This window comes from Sarcophilus harrisii, chromosome 3, assembly GCF_902635505.1.
Source record: "Sarcophilus harrisii chromosome 3, mSarHar1.11, whole genome shotgun sequence".
NCBI lineage: Eukaryota > Metazoa > Chordata > Mammalia > Dasyuromorphia > Dasyuridae > Sarcophilus > Sarcophilus harrisii.
In genome coordinates, this window is record NC_045428.1 from 551,525,608 (window position 1) to 551,544,657 (window position 19,050).

Sequence of the window (19,050 nt, forward strand, 5' to 3'; positions counted from 1 at the left end):
GATGGGATGGGGGCAAGAACAGTCAACAAGTGGTTATGGGGCTAACCAATCTTTCCTTTTTCTTTCTCCAAACTACTTCAGTACTGCTACCTTTCTCTGTTGTAGAGAGTGGTGTGAGAAGTCACAGCTGGTTCAGGGAAGGGAATTGAGCCCAGATAGTACCTTGTGGAGGGGAGAAGGAAGAAGGAAGAAAGGGATAGTGGTTCTCATTTAGATTGAGGATTTCCTGTTTAATTCCAATCATTTATATGCTAATTTCAAATAAGGAAATATTAATGAAGTCTGGAATATGCAAGAAAAAGTAAATGTAAGAGCTACTATTTATGATGTACTTCTGACATGTAGGCCAAGTTTGCACTGCTATAATATTTGGGATGAAGTAACCTTCATTTAACATTTAAATACTCTACTCAATATGATAGGAACACAAAGCCAGTGTGCCCTGTCCCTGGAGCTTAAAATATCCTTGAGACAAGAAATGTTGACTAGTCAGTATATAATATAGATTGTAAATGTGTCTCCATTGAGTTGGGAGAAGGTGCTAAGAAAGTAGAGGCAGAATCTTGGTTCTTGAGAGTGTGGGAGGTCTAAGACAAAAACCTATGCTGAAGAGAGAGCAGGTGACTGGATGGCTGGACTGAGATCTGCTTTTGTAGGGCCTTACCAGGAAGACAAGTTTAGATTTGATGCTAGGTTATTTGTGGCAAGAGGAAACCAGCCCTCCTGGGATAGTAATCTTCAAGCTGAAGGATCTGATAGCCTGGCAAAGTCTCTCTCTTCTTCATTTGTGGATTTCTATGTGGGCTGCTATTTGTCCATTTGCATGCTTACTAAGGTTGCCATTTGTTGCTGTCAATGGCTGCTGTGAAATTTATCTTAATTTTTTAAGTAGGATAACTTTACTTAAAATGTTGTGACCTGCTTGGTCATTAATTCAGAAAATCAGTTCTCTAGAATTTTGACTTGGTAATGGTCATTGTTTTTCATATCATGTTGTTCATCTTGGCTGCTTGCTCAGTGAGCACGCAATGTGTGCTAAGATTAACATGGGGAAAAGGTAGTTTTTCCTCATTCTGATACAAATTTAATGTCAATCATGGTATATGAAATTAGATTCAAGCTTTATCAATAATGGGAGCCATTCTTCTAGTCATTCTGATTATGTTCTAAAAACTTCTTAATTCTGTTCCCAGTTTGCAGTAGAAGAATATTTTGACATTCTAGTGATGATTTCAGTAATGGTTTAATGGAACTTTCCCTCTAAAACTCATCTTCTGGAAGTTCCTATAACACCAGTGGATGTGAATATTATTTTTCATCAATATTGTGCAATGACTTTTAAAATGTATATAAAAGATTTTTTGGTAGAACTGATTTTATGAAGTAGCTATAGAATTACACAATTACATCTATCTGCCATCCATTATTTTGTATTATTAAATATATTTCTTTTTTCTATGTAACAACCAAAATTCAAGTTGAAATTTCATATCCTTGCTAGAGAGCATTTTTTCTTTGTATTTAGTTTAAAATTTTATTTAACTTTAAAATGGTCTAATGGAAGTTTTTTTTTTTTTTTTTTTAAAGTAGGAGGAATATTATGCTAAACATAAAAGATTTAGAAATTTATTGTTAAAAACAATTATTGTACTCTTAGATGTTTCTCTTATGTAGCCACCCATTCTTTTTAAACCCTAGGATGAAATAAATGTCAAAAGAATGCCACTTTGCATTTTAAGCTTGGCAGCATGACATGTATGTAGGTAGTAGACCCAACTGAGATGGTCCTCTAACCTGAGGGAAATGGTAATAATTTGGGAAGCTGCTCAGAAGTTTTCTTCTATGGGATGTTGAGTAGTTAACTATTTCAGGTGTAAACAAAGCATCTTTGTAAGCAAACCGCCTTTCCCCCCCATAATTTGATGTTAGAAAAATTCATAGAAACTTCTCAAAAAATGCAGCTTAATAATGCTTGTCATTTCTGTGGTGACTTTGACTTTTCCAAGTATTTTTATTTCCTTGATCTTTTTCTTTCCAGAGAAATTTATGAGGTAAAAAGGGAAATCAGTAGTGTAATCTGTGATCGGTTAATTCTATTTTTCCACCAGTCAGCTCTTCTCATAGATCCCAATTGTAGAAGCAGAAAACTATTTCCAATTATTTTTCACTGAACAACTGTATTCACTGAACTGTAGAATTCTATTATACACAGCTTAAAATCCTTTTTTTTGCTTTTTAAAGAAAAATGTAAAACAAAAGATTCTTTTTTGGGGGGCGAGGGGTGCTCACTATAATCTTAGAGTGTGTTCCTGAGTACCACAAGTTAGCCTCTTGTAGAATGATGGCACTCTATTGTTAAAGACAACTGCCTTTGAAGAGAAGGTGTCCGTACCAAATGGTTCCCCAGTCACCCTATACCTTAGCACTTAGCCTTCTGTGAATGCTGGGTACCATTTTGAAAAGGTCACAGCTTCAGAGAATGGTTTTCTAACCACTTGGGCATTATTTTAAATACAGTTTAGGAGCTCACTTGAAAAATGAACTAAATAGAAATGTCTATACTTTGTTTCCAAAATCTGTGTAAACAGAATTTTAAAAAAAGTATTTGTACTTAGTGCTGATATAGTAAAAGCTATCAGTACTTAAGACTCAGGTCATTTATTTTTCTACTTTTGGGTTCTCATTTAGAATTACTTCTCGTTAAACTCTTGTTCTGTAATTACTGCTACGTCTTGTGTTTTCCCCTTCTGTTTGCCTGCTTGCTTCCATATGATACTATTGGATATCACAGTTGTGGCCAGGTAAAAGATATATTTATGTTACTTAACTTTTTCTTGGCTTTTGCTGCTTCATGACAGATGTTTTATTCTTTCCTGATTGATTCTATTGATGTGTATGTGCTGATTTCCAGACCTCTTTTCTCCTCATGTGTTAGACTACTTTTTTCTCTCTCCCACTCGGCATGGTCCTTTGCTTCTTACTAGAAACCATCTGCCAGGGTCGAGTGAAAAGAACATAGCTGTGAAGTTTCAAGTGCTTGATTTTAAACCCAACACTTCTACTTAGTATCTTGGGGATTTTGGAAAAATCTCTTAATTTCACTCAGATTTAGTTTCCTCAGTTGTCAAATGGGTTGATTTGATTAGGTGATTTTTAATGTCCCTTTTGACTTTCAAATCCATGAGCTTATGAGCTCCCTTTTTATATCTCATCATTCCCCTTTTTGATCATACCTCAATTTATTCTCCTTTTCAAGGATGGAGATCTCGTTTATAAGACTTAATCTTCAATTCCATTCTCTCTCCTTTCTCAGTTGCTCTAAACTTTTCTCTCTTCTTTTTTTTTTTTTTGTGTGTGTGTGTGTGTGTGTGTGTGTGGGGTCATCTTTTTTTTTTTCCAGTGTTGTCTTTTCTGCTACTAAATATGACCAAGTCATCTTTTTCCAAATCTTATTTGTTTCTACTCTAGCTTTTTACCTTCATTTCTTATGCTTTTATACTATCCCCTTTTCTTTACCTAAGCTGTTCTTTTCAAGATTACTTAATCTTTTAATTGCTCCATATGCAGGCCTTTTATCCTTTCCCATTTTTCTTGACTCTCTTTAGCTTTTCACATTTTTGATCATCACCATTTCTTGAATATTTTCTGCCCCCTCTAGACTATAGCTTCACTCTGTCTCTGTCTTTGCATCCCCATCTCTTCTGCCCTTTCCCTCCCCTCCCCTCTCTTTCCTTCTCATTTTCTCCCTCTCCCTTCCCCCTTCTCTCCTCTCTCTTCTTTCTGTATTTTCCCTCTTGATGATTTCATCAACTCAATTGTCATCACTCTGCAGACAACTCCCAGATTTGCATATCAAACCTTGGAGCCTTAAATCACTATCTGCTGGACTTTTCTACTTTGTATATCCCATAAGCATCTTAACATGTCTGACATGGAAGTTATTATATCTTTCTCCTAAACTACCCCCCCCCCAAAAAAAAAAAAAAAAAAAGTACACAAAAGCCAAACAACCCTCCAAAATTTTTTTTTTTTTGTTTCTGTTGATGATATCACCATTCTTTTATTTACCTGGGTGTGAAAGTTCATAGTTAGCCTCAGTTCTCCTCTACTCTTTCTCCTACTAACCAAATAGCTTCCATATCCTGATATCTGTTTCATTCTTTACTCACATTTCTACCTAGTTCCAATGATTGCTGTTGCTCATTGTTAGCGTTCTAACTTGTTTGACCTGCCTCCATTTTCTTTCTATACATCTTCCACCTAGTTATGTAGTTGCCATAGTAGTCTGAACAAACTACAGAAAGCTTTCAGCTCCTCATCTTACATTTTCACACTCTTCTCTTCCTGTAATCTCCCATTCCCAAAATTCATTTTTCTTCCCATCTCTGCCTCAGGGAGTCTCTCTCTTTAAAATAGCACACGTATCACCTTCCATAGGAAGCCTTGCTTGATCCCCTCTAGTTGGTAGTGTTCTTTCTTCCCAATTAATTTGTGTATGAATTTATTCTTTGTATACTTATTTATGTCCATGTTGTTTTAATAGAGTATTATTGATCCTTGAAAATTGCTATTGTTTCATTTTTTTGTCTTTGTATATCCCTAGCATCTAGCATAGTGCCCAATACATAGTAATCATTAATCTATGTTGAGTGATTGATTCTTTGTATCATTATCATAATGAAGTTGATTGTACTTTATTTGTTGTTATTAAAGTGTCACATGGTTAATCTTTAAAAATAGTTTTCAGAGTTATTTAACCTGTTAACATATAAGAATAATCCTTTAATTTTCTGCTTGGTGCTAAAGGAAATAGTTAGATCATCAGTAAATATAAGAAATATATTTTATTAAGCTACTAATCAATAAATACAAGTATAAATTTTTAGCCTACTTTTACTTTTTAATTTTTTTTCCTGAAGCTAGAATTTAAAAAAAAACAACTTGTTTTTTAAAAAAAAAAAAACTTTGTTTTGGATGAATAGAGTAGGAAAGTTGTGCATCCCCTTCCCAATTGCCCAAGAGTATAGAACAAAGCGATGTAGCTATATAATAGTGCATCACTTGGTGGTGAATTATTTGGGGTCATATTCTTAAATTGATGCATTTTCTGTCCCCATTACCACAGACAGAAGTTCTTGTGAAAGTTGGGAGTTTTCCTAGAATATGAGATGTTGCAGTGATTTTGACCTTTGTAGAGAAAGACTTGGTTTGCTAAGCAAACGAGAGTATTGGGAGATAGGAAAAAAAGAAAAGGGAAACAGGTAAACATTACCTATCTGGAAGGTTTTCTTTTGCCTGCATGTTAGGAGCCAGCAAATTATAGGTTATGGATTGTGTAGGTTGTCATTTCAAACTTACCATTTAAAGCTTAACAAATTCTGTTTTGTAAACATTTCTTTTAATAGGGAAATTGTAGAATTCTTTCATTGGGCAGACTTATTTCCTTCAACATGTCCTGTTTCTTCTGTCTCAGCTCTTCCAAAGACCGAATGCCCTTGCTGTTCAACAGCTCACAGCTGCCCAGCAACAACAGTATGCCCTGGCAGCCGCTGCCCATCAGCCTCACATAGGTAAGTCTGTCAATAGTATACACTTTTTCTGTAGGCATCTACTGCTAATGATAGCGGACATCTATTCAAGCCAACAACAGCTGAGACTTGGGTATTTCAAACTCCTTCCGGAAGATTTCATTTCATCTTAGAAGATTTTTACCTAGTTAATGAGCTTTTTTTTCTAAATTCTAATTGTCCCTTAGGCTAAAATTTTCAAAATGTTCTTGTCCCTGAAGATAAATTTATTCTCACTGAGATTATAGTATAGTAATGATGATTTCCCTCAATTATGGGACATGATGTTGAGTAGCATTCTTATCCTGTGGGAAAGTAATAGAAGATACATTATTAAGAGAATTGGATGCTAGGGTTTGTTTTGACTAGATCTCATATGGCAACATTTTGCTTACTGAGTGCCTTTTAAGGTGTTCTTCGGTAGGACTTGGTTTTGTATGTCATATTTATGAACCACTGAAGTATAATTGGACTGTGGTTGGGAATTTCCTAAAAAGATATACTGCTTTGTATTGATAATAAAAATAAATGGACTCTGAAAATGAGAACAAACCTCATGGAAATCATACCTGAGAAGCTGCGTCCATTTCACCCACATTCTTCCATGACATCCTCTCCATCCTTAGTGAGGCTATTCTCCAGCTCTGACTTTGTAGAATGTACACTGGTAAGAATGAAATGTTTCTTCCATTTTTAAACTCTTGTCTGCTGTCACCACTTTTTAGATTCCCAGATTTAGACTTAGCAGAGATCACTGGCTGACTCCAGCTCTTTTTGATTAAAATGAATAGAAGGAATTACATCTCTTTGCCTGTCATTTATCAGTATATATACCACTAATTCAGTTTGCCCTTTATAGGACAAGATGGGCTGGAAGAACAAGGTTTATTCTTATCAAGAAGGCAGACAATACCTTGGCTTCCTCCAAAATACATAAACCCTGTTATCTACCCCACCTATTCTGATTTGAGGATCATGTCATTTTTATGTTTTCACTGAATTTCAAGCCCCTTCTCCTCTCAACATGTTCTTTCAGTTTCTGTAGAACAGATTGAGGGAAAAGGTACTAAAAGTCCAGGTTTTTAAAAAAATTTGAAATAACATTGCCAACCTTAAGATATTGTATAAAGAAATTACCAGATGAAAGAAATGTTTATCTTTTTATTTGTCTTATTCTGATGCTTCTATAGAGTGGAATGCACTAATTGAGAATCAGATCTGCTTTTCCTGATATGGCTACCAATTCGACAAAGGGATTATTTGGAATAATAGTGTGTAGCTTTTAACCTTGACTAAAACTTCATTTCCTTTTAGGGAAAAAATTGATGAGAAGTATCTTCAGATTTGAATAGTTTATATATAAATTTTTTGCCCCAAACTTTGCTAAAATCTTTGTAACTGTTTTATAAGATATTGGTACCTTTTTGTTTATGCCTACAGATGAGCATCTCTCCTCTTCCCCCCGGCGTCCCCATAAGTGGTGATATTGCATGTTGAATAGAGACCCAGCCTCGGTATCGGACAAAGCTGGATTCAAGATCCTGCTTTTTACAAATGACCCTGGGCAAAGCCCCTGCGTACCTCTTGTCATTTCCAAGCATATATAGATTGACACTGTTACGGGGAGTTTCCTAAACTAAGAAAACCACAGTGCTGATAGATCAAAATGAAAATCAAAATTTAGGTAAATGTGCTGAATTTTAGAAATATCAGTACTGCTATTTCTTTAGTGAGGGAGAAATGTCACCCATACATGCCATTAAAGTCAACAAGATATGTTGTCCTCCTTTCCTTCAGTCCAGGGTTAATGCCCCAGCTCCTGCAGAGCTCTCAGGTAGGGCTGCAGCTCTAGTCAAGTTTGTTTTCACTGACAGGTATGTTTTCAGCAGGTCTAGCTCCCGCTGCATTTGTCCCCAATCCATACATCATCAGTGCCGCACCTCCAGGGACGGATCCTTATACAGCAGGACTGGCTGCAGCAGCTACTCTAGGTGAGACACCTACACTTCTTTGAGTGTTTTTCATCCTTTCACTTTGCTTGGAAATGATTACATTAATGCAAAATAATTGTACTTCACTCTCAATCGTCTTCAGGGGCATATCTTAACCAAACTCATTTTGAACATTACAGAATAATAGTCGCGTTGAAGTCTTCATCTTCCTGAAATAGTTTGTAATTGGTGATTATAAATTATGGAATTGATTGTGAATTCATTTTGTCTGGTTCATACATTTGAATCAGAATAGCTTCCTTTTCAGAAGTAGTACAGTAGTACAGTTTCAGAAGTAGTGCATTGAGTAGATCATTCAGTCTGGAGTCAGGCATACCTGAATTCAAATGCAGGCTCTATCTATAAGTGTACTATAAGTGTAACCTTGAACAAGTCACCTAACTTCTCTTTGCCTCAGTTTTCCCCATCCCATGGGGATAAAAATAGCACCTCTCTTCTAGATTGTTGTCAGGAACAAATGTGATTCTATTTATAAAGTGCTCATTTAAGTACTGTTTCTAGCAAGTAGTAAACACTTAATAAGTCTTTGACCTCCTTCCCTTCCTTATTTTTGTATTGTCAGTGTTTAATGATTTGTTCCTCTGAATATCATACTAACAGCCAGGGTTCTAAATGTCAACTTCAGTCTTAATGCTCAAAGGATTTTTGAAAATAATCAGTGATGTATTATTGATTTAGGGGCCTTTCCTTTTGATAGCCCTCAGTCTGACTTCATGCTAAGGGTTGTTTATGTGATAAACAAAGGATCCTCAAGAGTTTTAGTGCAGGTTTAAGTTTGGTCCAGTGGGTTTGTTTGGATGAATTAAATATTTTAGGTAATCATTAATTTTTTGGGATGATCAGATTTGAAAGAATTAATATCACATCTTGGTGCTTTCTGGTAGGAACGCTTAAGTGTTTTACTTCTTATTACAGGTGAGTGATTTGAAAGGATATATTTAATATTTTAAATAGTTCTGGCATTTGAAATGTTAATGTAGGTTCTTAGATGTTTTGAAATTTGAGGCATCTAGTTTTTGTCTTCTGTATGTGGCCTACAGACTAGTAAAGATTGAGGATTTCTCATCTGCTTCTGAAGCCATTCCTGTTTAGTTTGAGGGGAGCTTTGCCACATTATAAAGGTGAAAAAGCAGAAAGAGTTGATTGAATGCTCTCAGTAGTTGGAACACAGTCCCATTTTTTTTTTTTTTAAATATCCAAATCCCTTGCAGAACAAATATTTCAGGAAATGTTGCTTTAGATGAAGAGCAGCTTCCCAGTTTTCAAAGTTCTGGCGATGATGACACACTTGCCCTCACTGAGAATATAGTTTGGTGATGAAAACCTTGCTATATGTACTCAAAAACTGAGCCAGAAGGAGTGGTTGAGAACAATTTTTCTTCATGGAAACAAAAAGAAATATAAACTCCCCACACTATATTTTTATGAATATTGTTAGTGTTTTTATGTCTTAGGCAAATTAATTTCAAATCTCTTGGCTTCTGTTTTTTTTTCCCCTTGATATGATACAAGGAGGTCAGACTGTATTGTAAGTCAGTCAATCTACTTTTATATAATATATGCTTACAATGTTCCTAGCACAAAGAAAAGACAAAAACACAATCCCTGCCCCCAGTATTCAGTATTCAGTCTAACGGAGGAGGCAGGATTTAAATATTGAAATAGATTGCACTAAAATTTCTTATACAACACCTTGTATACCTTATAACTAACTCATAAACTCTTAGAACAAAGTGACTAGTAGAAAATGAAGAGTACAGCAGGGATAGGAAAAGCCCTTTTGCTGAAAGTAGGATTTGATTTAGAGTCTTGAAGGAAGCCAGGGAAACTATCAAGCAGAAATGAAGAGGGAAAGCATGGGAGAGAGCCTGTGATAACATTTGAATTCAGAATCTATTATTTTCATTGTAAAAAAAATCAGCTGAAATATTTTATGATTGTTGGGTTCTACAAAGGAATTGTAGGTACCCTAAATAATTAAGAAACCTTATATTTTGCCCAAACCTATATCTCTTGTAATATATATGCATTGTTTAAGAACAGGAAAAAAGTGTAGATAATTCTTTTATCTAATTTGCTGGGACCATCCAGAATTTTGCATCCATGTTCAGAGTCACAGAGACAGTTGTAGCCTGGAAACTCTAAGGGTTTTCCTTGGGGTTGATTCATTTTTTCTCCAATGGCTTATCTTGTCTGTCTGCCATTAAGGAATATCACATTGGAAACCACAAAATTCCTCCAGCAATGTTTTGGGTTAGACTTGGCCTTCAAGCCTACTCTGGTACTTTTACTTAAATTGGGGATAGTAAGTTTAGGTCAGGTGTGAATCCTTGACACCTCAAGGACTCATCCAAAAAGGATTATTTATTTATTTTTTATGTAATGTCTTTGTATTACAAAAGTCAAAACCCTTCTTAGCTCTCTGTCTCTGCACTACTGTAGATGTGGATTTCACAAAAGTGATCACTATTTATATGTGGAGTGTATCACCAGCCTGTTCTAATGTTCTGGCAAACATGAGTAGCATGTCTTTATTTTTTGCTGAGAAGTTGATAGACAAATTTTTTTCCATCAACAGTTTTACTTCTCTGAGACTGTTATTGCATCTTTAAAAGTCTGTCTCATAAGAGTGCTGGAAAAGATAGGAAGAAAGTTCTTTGAAAACTATAATGACCACACATTAAAAAAGTATCCTTCTGCTTACCTGGGCAATCTTTCTGATGATCATTTCTACATCTCTTCACCCCCATTCATCCTCACTCTAATTTTAATTCTCAGTTTCTACCTTTGTACTGACTCCTTTCATACTGCACTTACAGTCCATGCATCCTCCATCCTTGAAACAATAACAACCACCATCAACCAACCAACCACTAACCATCATCTCATACTGATCATTTTTGTTAATTACATTACTATATGTGTCTTTCCTTTCTGTGTGGAACTTCTTTTAAAAACTGTCTACCTTAGCATCCTTTCTTACTTTATAATTTTTTCAATGAAGAAAAACACATTTTCTCTTTCTCTTACACCATCCTCTTAGAAAAGAAAAAGAAGAAGAAAGAGAGGAGAAAGTTTTTAAAGGCAGTAGACATAGTTATGCAAAAGTATATGTCTCATTCTGTATCCTTGAGTATTTTTCATGACCAAAGGTGGGTGGTATCTTTCATTATTGGTCCTGGAATTGTAGTTGCTCATTCTTTAGTTCTTAAGTTGTTTTTATGATGTTATAGTAAACTCCTTATTTCACTCGTTTAACTGAAATCATTCCTTTCATTATTTCTTATGGTAAATAGTTATTATATTGTAATTTTTTATATATATATATACACCTTAATTTGTTCATCCATTCCTTTATTGGTGGACCTTTGCTAGTTTCTAATTCTTTGTATGTTAAAAAGATCTCAATCTAGTTTAAAATCTCTTCAATTAATTGAAATTGTTCTTTCTTCTTATTACTAGTGATCTTTTAATGGCCAAATCTGATGGATTTTTCGTAGTCATCATCTTTCTGAATATTTTGCTTGCTTTTAATACTATTGATCATTCTTTTTTCCTGGATAACTCTTTTTTCCCCCTCTAGATTTCTCTGCCCCTGTACTTTCGCTGATGACTCTCTTCTGTCAATTTTCACAGGATTTTCGTGTGTGTGTGTGTGTGTGTATGTGTGTAAATAATCTCACACCTATGAAATATGAACTTTGCTCTCCATATGTATTGTTTCACTTGGCATTCCTTTCAGTTCTCATGGGTTCAGTCATTTCCATGTTGGTGACTTTCAAATCTATTTGTTCAGCTCTATCTTTTCTTTGGACCTGCAGTCTTTCATCTTCAACTGTATATTAGCTATTTCCAACTGGATGCCCCTTAAAAATTTTAGCACATTACATGTCCAAAACTGAGCATATGTTCTTTCCCTCCAAACTCACACTTTTTCTGAACTTTGCTATTATTTCAAGGGCAGTTCTAAGGACCCTGGCTCACAAGCCAGGTGTTATCTTCAACTCTTCACTTAAATTTATCCCACATATTCATTTGTATCCAATTTTATCATTTCTACTTTCACAATTCCTTTATAAATTTATTTTTTTTTTTTCACTTGCACAGCTCTTACATTGGTGCAGGCCTTCATCATTTCATACTTGGGAATATAATAACCTTTCAGTTCTTTCTGTCTTATATCTTAACTCTTCTGCCTATCTTTCATTTAGCTGTCAAAATGACCTTCTAAATGCCACTCATGAAATGACCATTTCGTGTTCCTGCTCAATAGTATAAGTTATTTGTAATTTAAATTCCTTCACATCCTTTTTTTTCCCCTACCTCTCCAGTCTCCTTACACTTTACTCTCTTATATGTAGTAGGATCCATTTACACTGGACTATTTGCTGTTCTTTCAGATGATACTTTGAGTAGGTGCCCTTTTAATTTAGTTTATGCCTTGTGTCCTGAATCTTCTCCTTGCTCACCTCTGTCTCTAAGCTTTTCTGACCACTCACAAATAAATCAAACTCCAAATTGGAAGAGAGAGTACAAAAAGGAGATTAAAAGAAAAATTCCACCATCAGTGATGAATCTTGGAGTTGAGAGGAAGACTGGCATGGAGATTGACCTCTTTATTTATAGGTTGCATATATATATTTAGCGAACTCCTTCATTTTCTACCATTAAAAAAAAAGAGACTGGGTCCAAAAAGAGGGGACAATATTATTATTTTTTTTTTTGCTGAGGCAATTGGGATTAAATGACTTGCCCAGAGTCACACAACTAGGAAGTAAGAGGAGAAAATATAAGAAAGATGGAGGGGATGAAGAAATCCTAACCTTTAATAAAGTAGAAAGAGAATAGCTTGGTAGACTAGGAAGCATTATCTAACAATGTAGTGTTTATAAGAAATTAAAAACATGAAGATACTCAAATAAAGAAAAATAAAATAAGATCTAAAAATAAAATAAGATCTAAAGCAAACTTAGGTGTTTCACCTGAATTCAAGGGTGCCTATTATCACCATTACTGTTTATGTTTAACACAGTGTAAGACTTACCGCCTTTTGCAGTACTGTAAGAAAACAGATACATAGGAGATAAGTCTAGAGAAAGAAGACATAAAATTATCATTTTGCAGATGACATGATAATTCATATTGAGAATATTAGAGTCAACTAGAAAGATTATAAAAATTTAGTCAAATAGAAAAGTTTTCAAAAAACTAGTGGTAACAAGCATGTTTTCTGATAAATACAATTAATATAAATGTGATAAAAAAGATATAAGCAGATATTTATCTAGGCACCATCACGAATCAAAATCAGCACCAAATACTCTTCTCCTCTCCCCTTGCCTCCTTTTAAATCCTTAAGGAGAAAGTTAATTAAATTGCCAAGCTAAAGAAACAGGATACCTTATTGCATTTCCCTCAAATCTAGAAAAATCTAGCCAAAAGACAAGAATGCATTTAAAGTTCTGATTGAATCTGGGAAAATTACAGGTGATAGATCTCTTTTGAATTCTGAGTAGGAATAGAAAGGAACTATTGACTTCACACCTAGCCATGGCACTTTTATAGATGTTGATCATTTATCTCACCAAAAAAATGTAGAAAAATATAATAATCATAATCTCATAAAAATTATGTTCAAAAAAGACCTTTGAAGAAATAGTTAAAAGTGAATTACAGACTAAATAACTTAATCCCAAAGAACTAGGAAGTTAAAAGACAAATATAGAAATGATAGAAAATTTCACTAAAGAACATATTTAGACAGCATCCCAGGGATGTAACTAAACCAGTTTTTACTTATTATTTTTTTCTATACTCTTTTATCAGGAAAAAAAAAATAAATTGGCAGGAAATTTTATAAATCTAGACCAATGATAACTGAAACAAGATGCTTAAGAAAGCCCCAAAAACTAAAACTACCCTAATTTTAAAAAAAAATTTTAAAGAGGAAAACCAAAATTTTTACATCAAAATAAAAAGGTAAATTATAATAACTCAAGGGGAGTTCAAAGTAATTGTCAGAATTAGATAACATGGGTGAATACTTTCACATTATAAAGTGCCCAGAATAACAAAAGCAATAAAATAACTCAATTAAAAAAAAAATGTAATCAACCAATTGTAAAAGACTTTCCAAGGGCAACTAGATGTTGAAGTGGATAGAATACTGTATCTCGAGTAAAGAGGACCTGATATCAAATTTGACCCTAATTGCTTCACCAAAAAACCCCAAGACTTTCTAAAGAAAAGCTTATGGACTAGGATTTGCAAGTAAATTTAATCCAACATTCAAAGAATTACTCTAATATTTATAACTGTTTGCAAAAAGTAAAAGAAGGGAGTCTTTCTAATCTTATTCTGTGATTCCTTTCTGGTTCTGATAGCTTAATCAGAGACAATACTGAGAAAGAAAATCTTAGATTAGTCTGCCAGTGTTGATTAACACTAATGCAAATAGATTACATACAGTGACTGTTTTGGACTTATACTAAGAATGTTGCTTTGGTTCAGAGTAATGACTATATGATTATTATACCACATATGTGAGATAAAGAAAAACATTATATTAGTAGATGGTGACAATGCTTTTTTTTTTTGGGGGGGGGGGTGGAAAACCAACATCTTTTTTTGTTTGTTTGTTACTAGAATGATAAGGAGGACATGGATTTTTCCTTAATATACTAAACAGTATCTAACAATAAGAGCAAGCAGTTATATACGTTTGTGTGTATGAGTATATAATATATATAAGAAAATTACATGCCTTTCCTTTACAATCATGGGTACCTAATTCAAGGATATCCATTATCATTACTACTATTTAATGTGGTGGAAGACAGGGACACTTCAGCAACTTTCTAAGAAATTGAAAATAAACTTAGAGATAAACATAAACAAAGAAGCAAAATTATGATTCAGATGATATGATGAATTATGCAGAGAACACCAAATAGCCAGCTATTTAGAGTAGAATTAATAAATTTAGCAAAGTTGTACATTATTAATATATGTCATCAGGAAGTCTCATATGGTACTTGACTGGATGAGGAAAAAAAAAGAAATTACATTTAATAGAAATGCTGAGATACAAACATTTTTGAATCTACCAAGAGTTAACCATCAAGCAAATGGATTAAACTACAAACAGAAGAGCCATGAGACTTATATTATGAAAGGATATTTTATTGAGCTACAAGAAAAAATTAATGAAATTCATCTGGAACAATTAAGAAGTTCAAGGGAAGCAACTTTAAAAAAAAATGAAAGGAACTCATTTGGCATCACCATTTCCCAAACCCTTAACAAAATGATCATCATCAAAATTATTTGGTTTTAGTTTAAAAAAGAGAGATCAGTCACTGGATCAGATTAGGTATCCAAAAACAAATTGATCACCTCCATGTTCCCATGCATGGAAATTCTGTTTCCTTCTCAGAGAATGATTCACCTCCTGCCTGTTGGCTTTCAAGTTTGTGCTTAAATCCTGCTTTTTGGAAAAAGACCTTCCCTATTTCCCTGAAGTTTGGTACATTCTCTTTGTTAACCACCCCAATTTACCCTTTCTTTCTATGGCTTTGTTACACGTAGTTGTTGCATGATTTCCAAAATTAGATTAACCTTTTGGGGAATAAGGGGGACTTTTACCTCTCTTTGTACCATTCAGTGCTTAGCACAGGGCCTGGCACAGTGCAAAGTTTTATCAGGGCTTTTATGGACTTTGCTTCTGTCATATCCTCACCCAGAAGCTCTGTCAAATGCTTAGTGCAGTTCTTTCACATAATTGGTGCTTACCCATGCTTGTTTCCCCTCTCCTTCCTGTAATAAGGTGATGAAGTAACGCATCCTTTATACTATCTTGTATGTATCTGTAATTGCATGTACCTGGTTATATCTTGTCTCCCCCATTAAAATTTAAGTTTCCTGAAGATGACAGAGACCATGTTTTTTCTTTCTTTCTTTCTTTCTTTCTTTGGTTTTAATGGTTTCCTCTTTGATGATATATTTTGCTTTCTGAATTGTTAAATTTAAATTGTTCATGATACTTAATTAATTATCAGTATTTTTCCCAATTTAAGCTAAATTTACTTTTCTTTACCATTTTAGGCCCTGCTGTGGTTCCTCACCAGTATTATGGAGTTACTCCCTGGGGAGTCTATCCTGCTAGTCTTTTCCAACAGCAAGCTGCTGCTGCTGCCGCAGCAAGTAATTCAGCTAACCAGCAGACCACTCAGCAAACTCAGCAAGGGCAGCAGCAGGTATGTGGATGTCTCTGTTGTACATCCGTGAGATCCTGGGTACCCAAAGGCAGAATGTTTGTCATTAGGCAAATTCAAATGGATATTTTTTTAAAGAGAAGAAAAACACAACATCTGAGTCCAAGAGAAGGGACTTCTGCCCCTTTCCAGGTTTTCTATCTCTCAATCACTTTTATTTGTATGGGTTAATATCAGAAATTACATGCCTTAAACAAATTGCATCTAGATTTCAGATACATAATATGTGTTTATGCTTGTGACACTTCACAGAAAAGGAAGCAATTTTGCAACAAAAATAGATTCTTCATCATACATATATTATATGTCTAAAGCTATCCATTAACACTAGTACCGTCAGTTACAGATTTTGTTCTACGTTAGCTCTCTGCCTCCCTGGCTCTGTGGTTTCCTTTCTCTTTCTGGGCCTCAGTTTTCTTCTTTCTAAAATGAGAAAAAGATTACAAAACCTCCTGAGTTAACATATTTCAGAGCACCCCAGATTGTAGGAGTTGCACAAGGCTTGTATTCCTGAGTCTTTTCTCTTGGTAGTTTTCTAGGTAATATGTCTGAGAAAATCACAGATAATTCCTCATCCAGTAGAACTATAGATTTTAAGTAAACATAAATAATTTTTTTTGTTTTTGTTTTTGTTGTTTTGTTTTTTGGAAATAGAGAAAGAATAGAAAAAAAACTGACAACATATATCTGCATCATAAGAAATCTGTTATTACATGTGGTACTCAATAACTGTAATTACCCTCATCTACAAATTCAAAATAATATCCATCAAGATAATTTATGAATATTTTAACAACTATTCCCATTTTATGTAGAAGTTCTGTAATTATCTCCTATTTTTAAAAAAGTGAAATTTGAAAAACTTGAGGGAAGTCATTTTATAGAATTTAGAATGCCTTAAATATTTAGTGTTTATAAATGAGTTTTTGAAATAAATGATGACATTGGGATATATATTGTTTTTCATTGTCATCCTGTTCTGTTTAGGAATTTAGTGGCAGCAGCACCCTTAGGTGATCAGCAGTAGATTCATTTAGGCAAACTGTCAGGTGGCCAATGAATAACCTTTCAGCAAAACTTGTCTGTAAACCGCAACTATAAAGCATTGAACTGATTCAGAGCTACGGGGAAAAATTGTTAAACCATGGAGTAGTTCCAAGCATTTTGATAGTATACATGTCATTTGTGCTCTGTGGTACTTGCATGTGTTGTGTTGTGTTGTGTTGTGTTGTGTTGTGTTGTGTTGTGTTGTGTTGTGTGTGTATGAGAGAAAGACAGAGCTAGATGGGGGAGAGAGAGAAAGGGAGAGAGATTGGAGTGAAGTTTATGTATTATATATTTATATGTAACATAAATATATTTATATATTATAAAGTTTATTTGTTTTTAATAATAGTCTATTTTCAAAAATACCTGCAATGATAGTTTTCAACATTATCACCCTTGTAAAACTTTCTATTCTAAATTTTCTCCCTCTCTTCCCCTCATCTCCATCCCTAGACAGCAAGTAATCCAATATAGGGTAAATATGTGCAATTCTTCTAAGCATCTTTCCACATTTATCATGCTACACAAGAAAAATCAGATCAAAAAGACAAAGGAGAAACCAAAAAAAAAAAAAGCAAGCAAATAGCAACAAAAAATGTGAAAATACTATATTGTCATCCATATTCAGTCCCCATAGTCCTTTCTCTAGATGCAAATGGTTTTTCTCTCTATTACAAGTCTATTGGAATTGGTCTGACTCACCTTATTGTTGACAAGAGCCACTTCCATCAGAATTGATTATAGTATAATCTTCTTGTTGCCATGTACAATGATCTCCTGGTTCTGCTCATTTCACTCAGCATCAGTTCATGTAAGTCTCTCTAGGCCTCCCTGAAATCATCTGCTGATCATTTCTTATAGAACAACAATATTCCATTATATTCATATACCATAACTTAGTCATTCCCCAATTGAGGAACATCCACTCAGTTTTCAGTTCTTTGCCACAAGTAATTTTACTTCTGAGCCTCTAGTTTCTTCATTTCTCAAATTCAGGCTTTGGACTTGCTAACTAATAATGTCCCCTCAGTGTCTGCCTTTGTTTGAATGGTCCATTGCATTCATTCCCCAGTCAGGCATTTTGTTTCCAGTTTTCTTCATCACAGTGTGTTGACCAGAGTAGACATTTAATGATATTTTTGCAAATTTATCATAACTCTAAGGGATAGTGAAGTCCATGTAATGGAATTCATTTAAATACAAAGATTATCCTATGTCACTTAAAAATATGAAAAATAAGAGCTTAATGTATGGTGCATTTTATTTATAGTTGAGATAATAATATATTGGTCATTATAATATGCTTTCATTGTACTATGTAATAAGATGGAATTTGTAATCTGGGCATATGAATAAATTCCTTTATCACTGAAGCAACAATACCTCTATACCAGTTTGCCGTCTTTCCTCTTTTCATTCATTTCTTTGTTTTTTCCTTTTTTCAAAATTTAAAATTTATTTTTACTTTTCTTTTATTTCCATACGCAACTTTCTCTCTCCACTACTAGTATGTCATTTTTTGTAACAAAGATTATGAAAAAAAGGGGGCAAAAGTAATTCACAACAAACCAGTTTTTAGTTTGTTTGTATTTATAGTATTCCAAACCCATAATTCCCCACAGCAGCTTTATCTATAAAGATAAAGAAATCTTTATCCTAAAAACAGTAATGTCAATAGAAAGCATAACAATGAAAGCAGTGGTTCACAGCAGAGGCAACACCTGAGCTCAGACTTGAAATTTTCTAAGAAAGAGATATAGGAAGCATGTACTTTTCAGCCTAAGATGTTAAGACAGAGAAATCTCCCAACAAAAATTGTTGCGGCAAATTTTGATGTTTATGGCAACTTTTTGTCTTTAGCTTCATGGGGGGTATCTGCCTAGCCTGGACATTACTAGGTAGGATGAATATTTTAGTCATTTTTGTAATTTTGTAATTTTAAGTTGCTTTCCAGAATGTTTTTACCAGTCCATAGCTCCACCAAGAGGTGAACAAGAACACTCAATTTGATTGATTATTCTTTTTAGTATTGTTTTGAGATAGAATCTATAGCAAATAGATGAAAATGACAATGAGGCAAATTTATGTCAGAATGTCAGGAAGAACTTCCTAACTAGTGAATGGACTGTCCTCTCTCTTTGGAATATTTGA

General features: G+C 34.2%; 1 protein-coding gene and 1 non-coding gene across 19 annotated transcripts in view; both read left to right on the forward strand.

Annotated features, from left to right (window-relative positions):
• The window catches only part of PUM1 (pumilio RNA binding family member 1), a 169,758-nt gene that overhangs the window by 101,484 nt on the left and 49,224 nt on the right, over window positions 1-19,050 (forward strand). For 9 of the 18 annotated variants that reach the window (XM_031962381.1, XM_031962387.1, XM_031962392.1 and 6 more), the window contains 3 exons: window positions 5,474-5,570; window positions 7,442-7,558; window positions 15,683-15,834. In XM_031962381.1, coding sequence (XP_031818241.1) covers window positions 5,474-5,570; window positions 7,442-7,558; window positions 15,683-15,834 — 366 coding nt within the window. The remainder of the gene's footprint in view (window positions 1-5,473; window positions 5,571-7,441; window positions 7,559-15,682; window positions 15,835-19,050) is intronic. The other 9 variants (XM_031962393.1, XM_031962391.1, XM_031962396.1 and 6 more) reach the window with 2 other exon arrangements.
• On the forward strand, window positions 8,849-8,934 carry LOC111719974. The gene has a single exon (XR_002769880.1). It is a non-coding gene; the product is annotated as a small nucleolar RNA SNORD103/SNORD85 (small nucleolar RNA).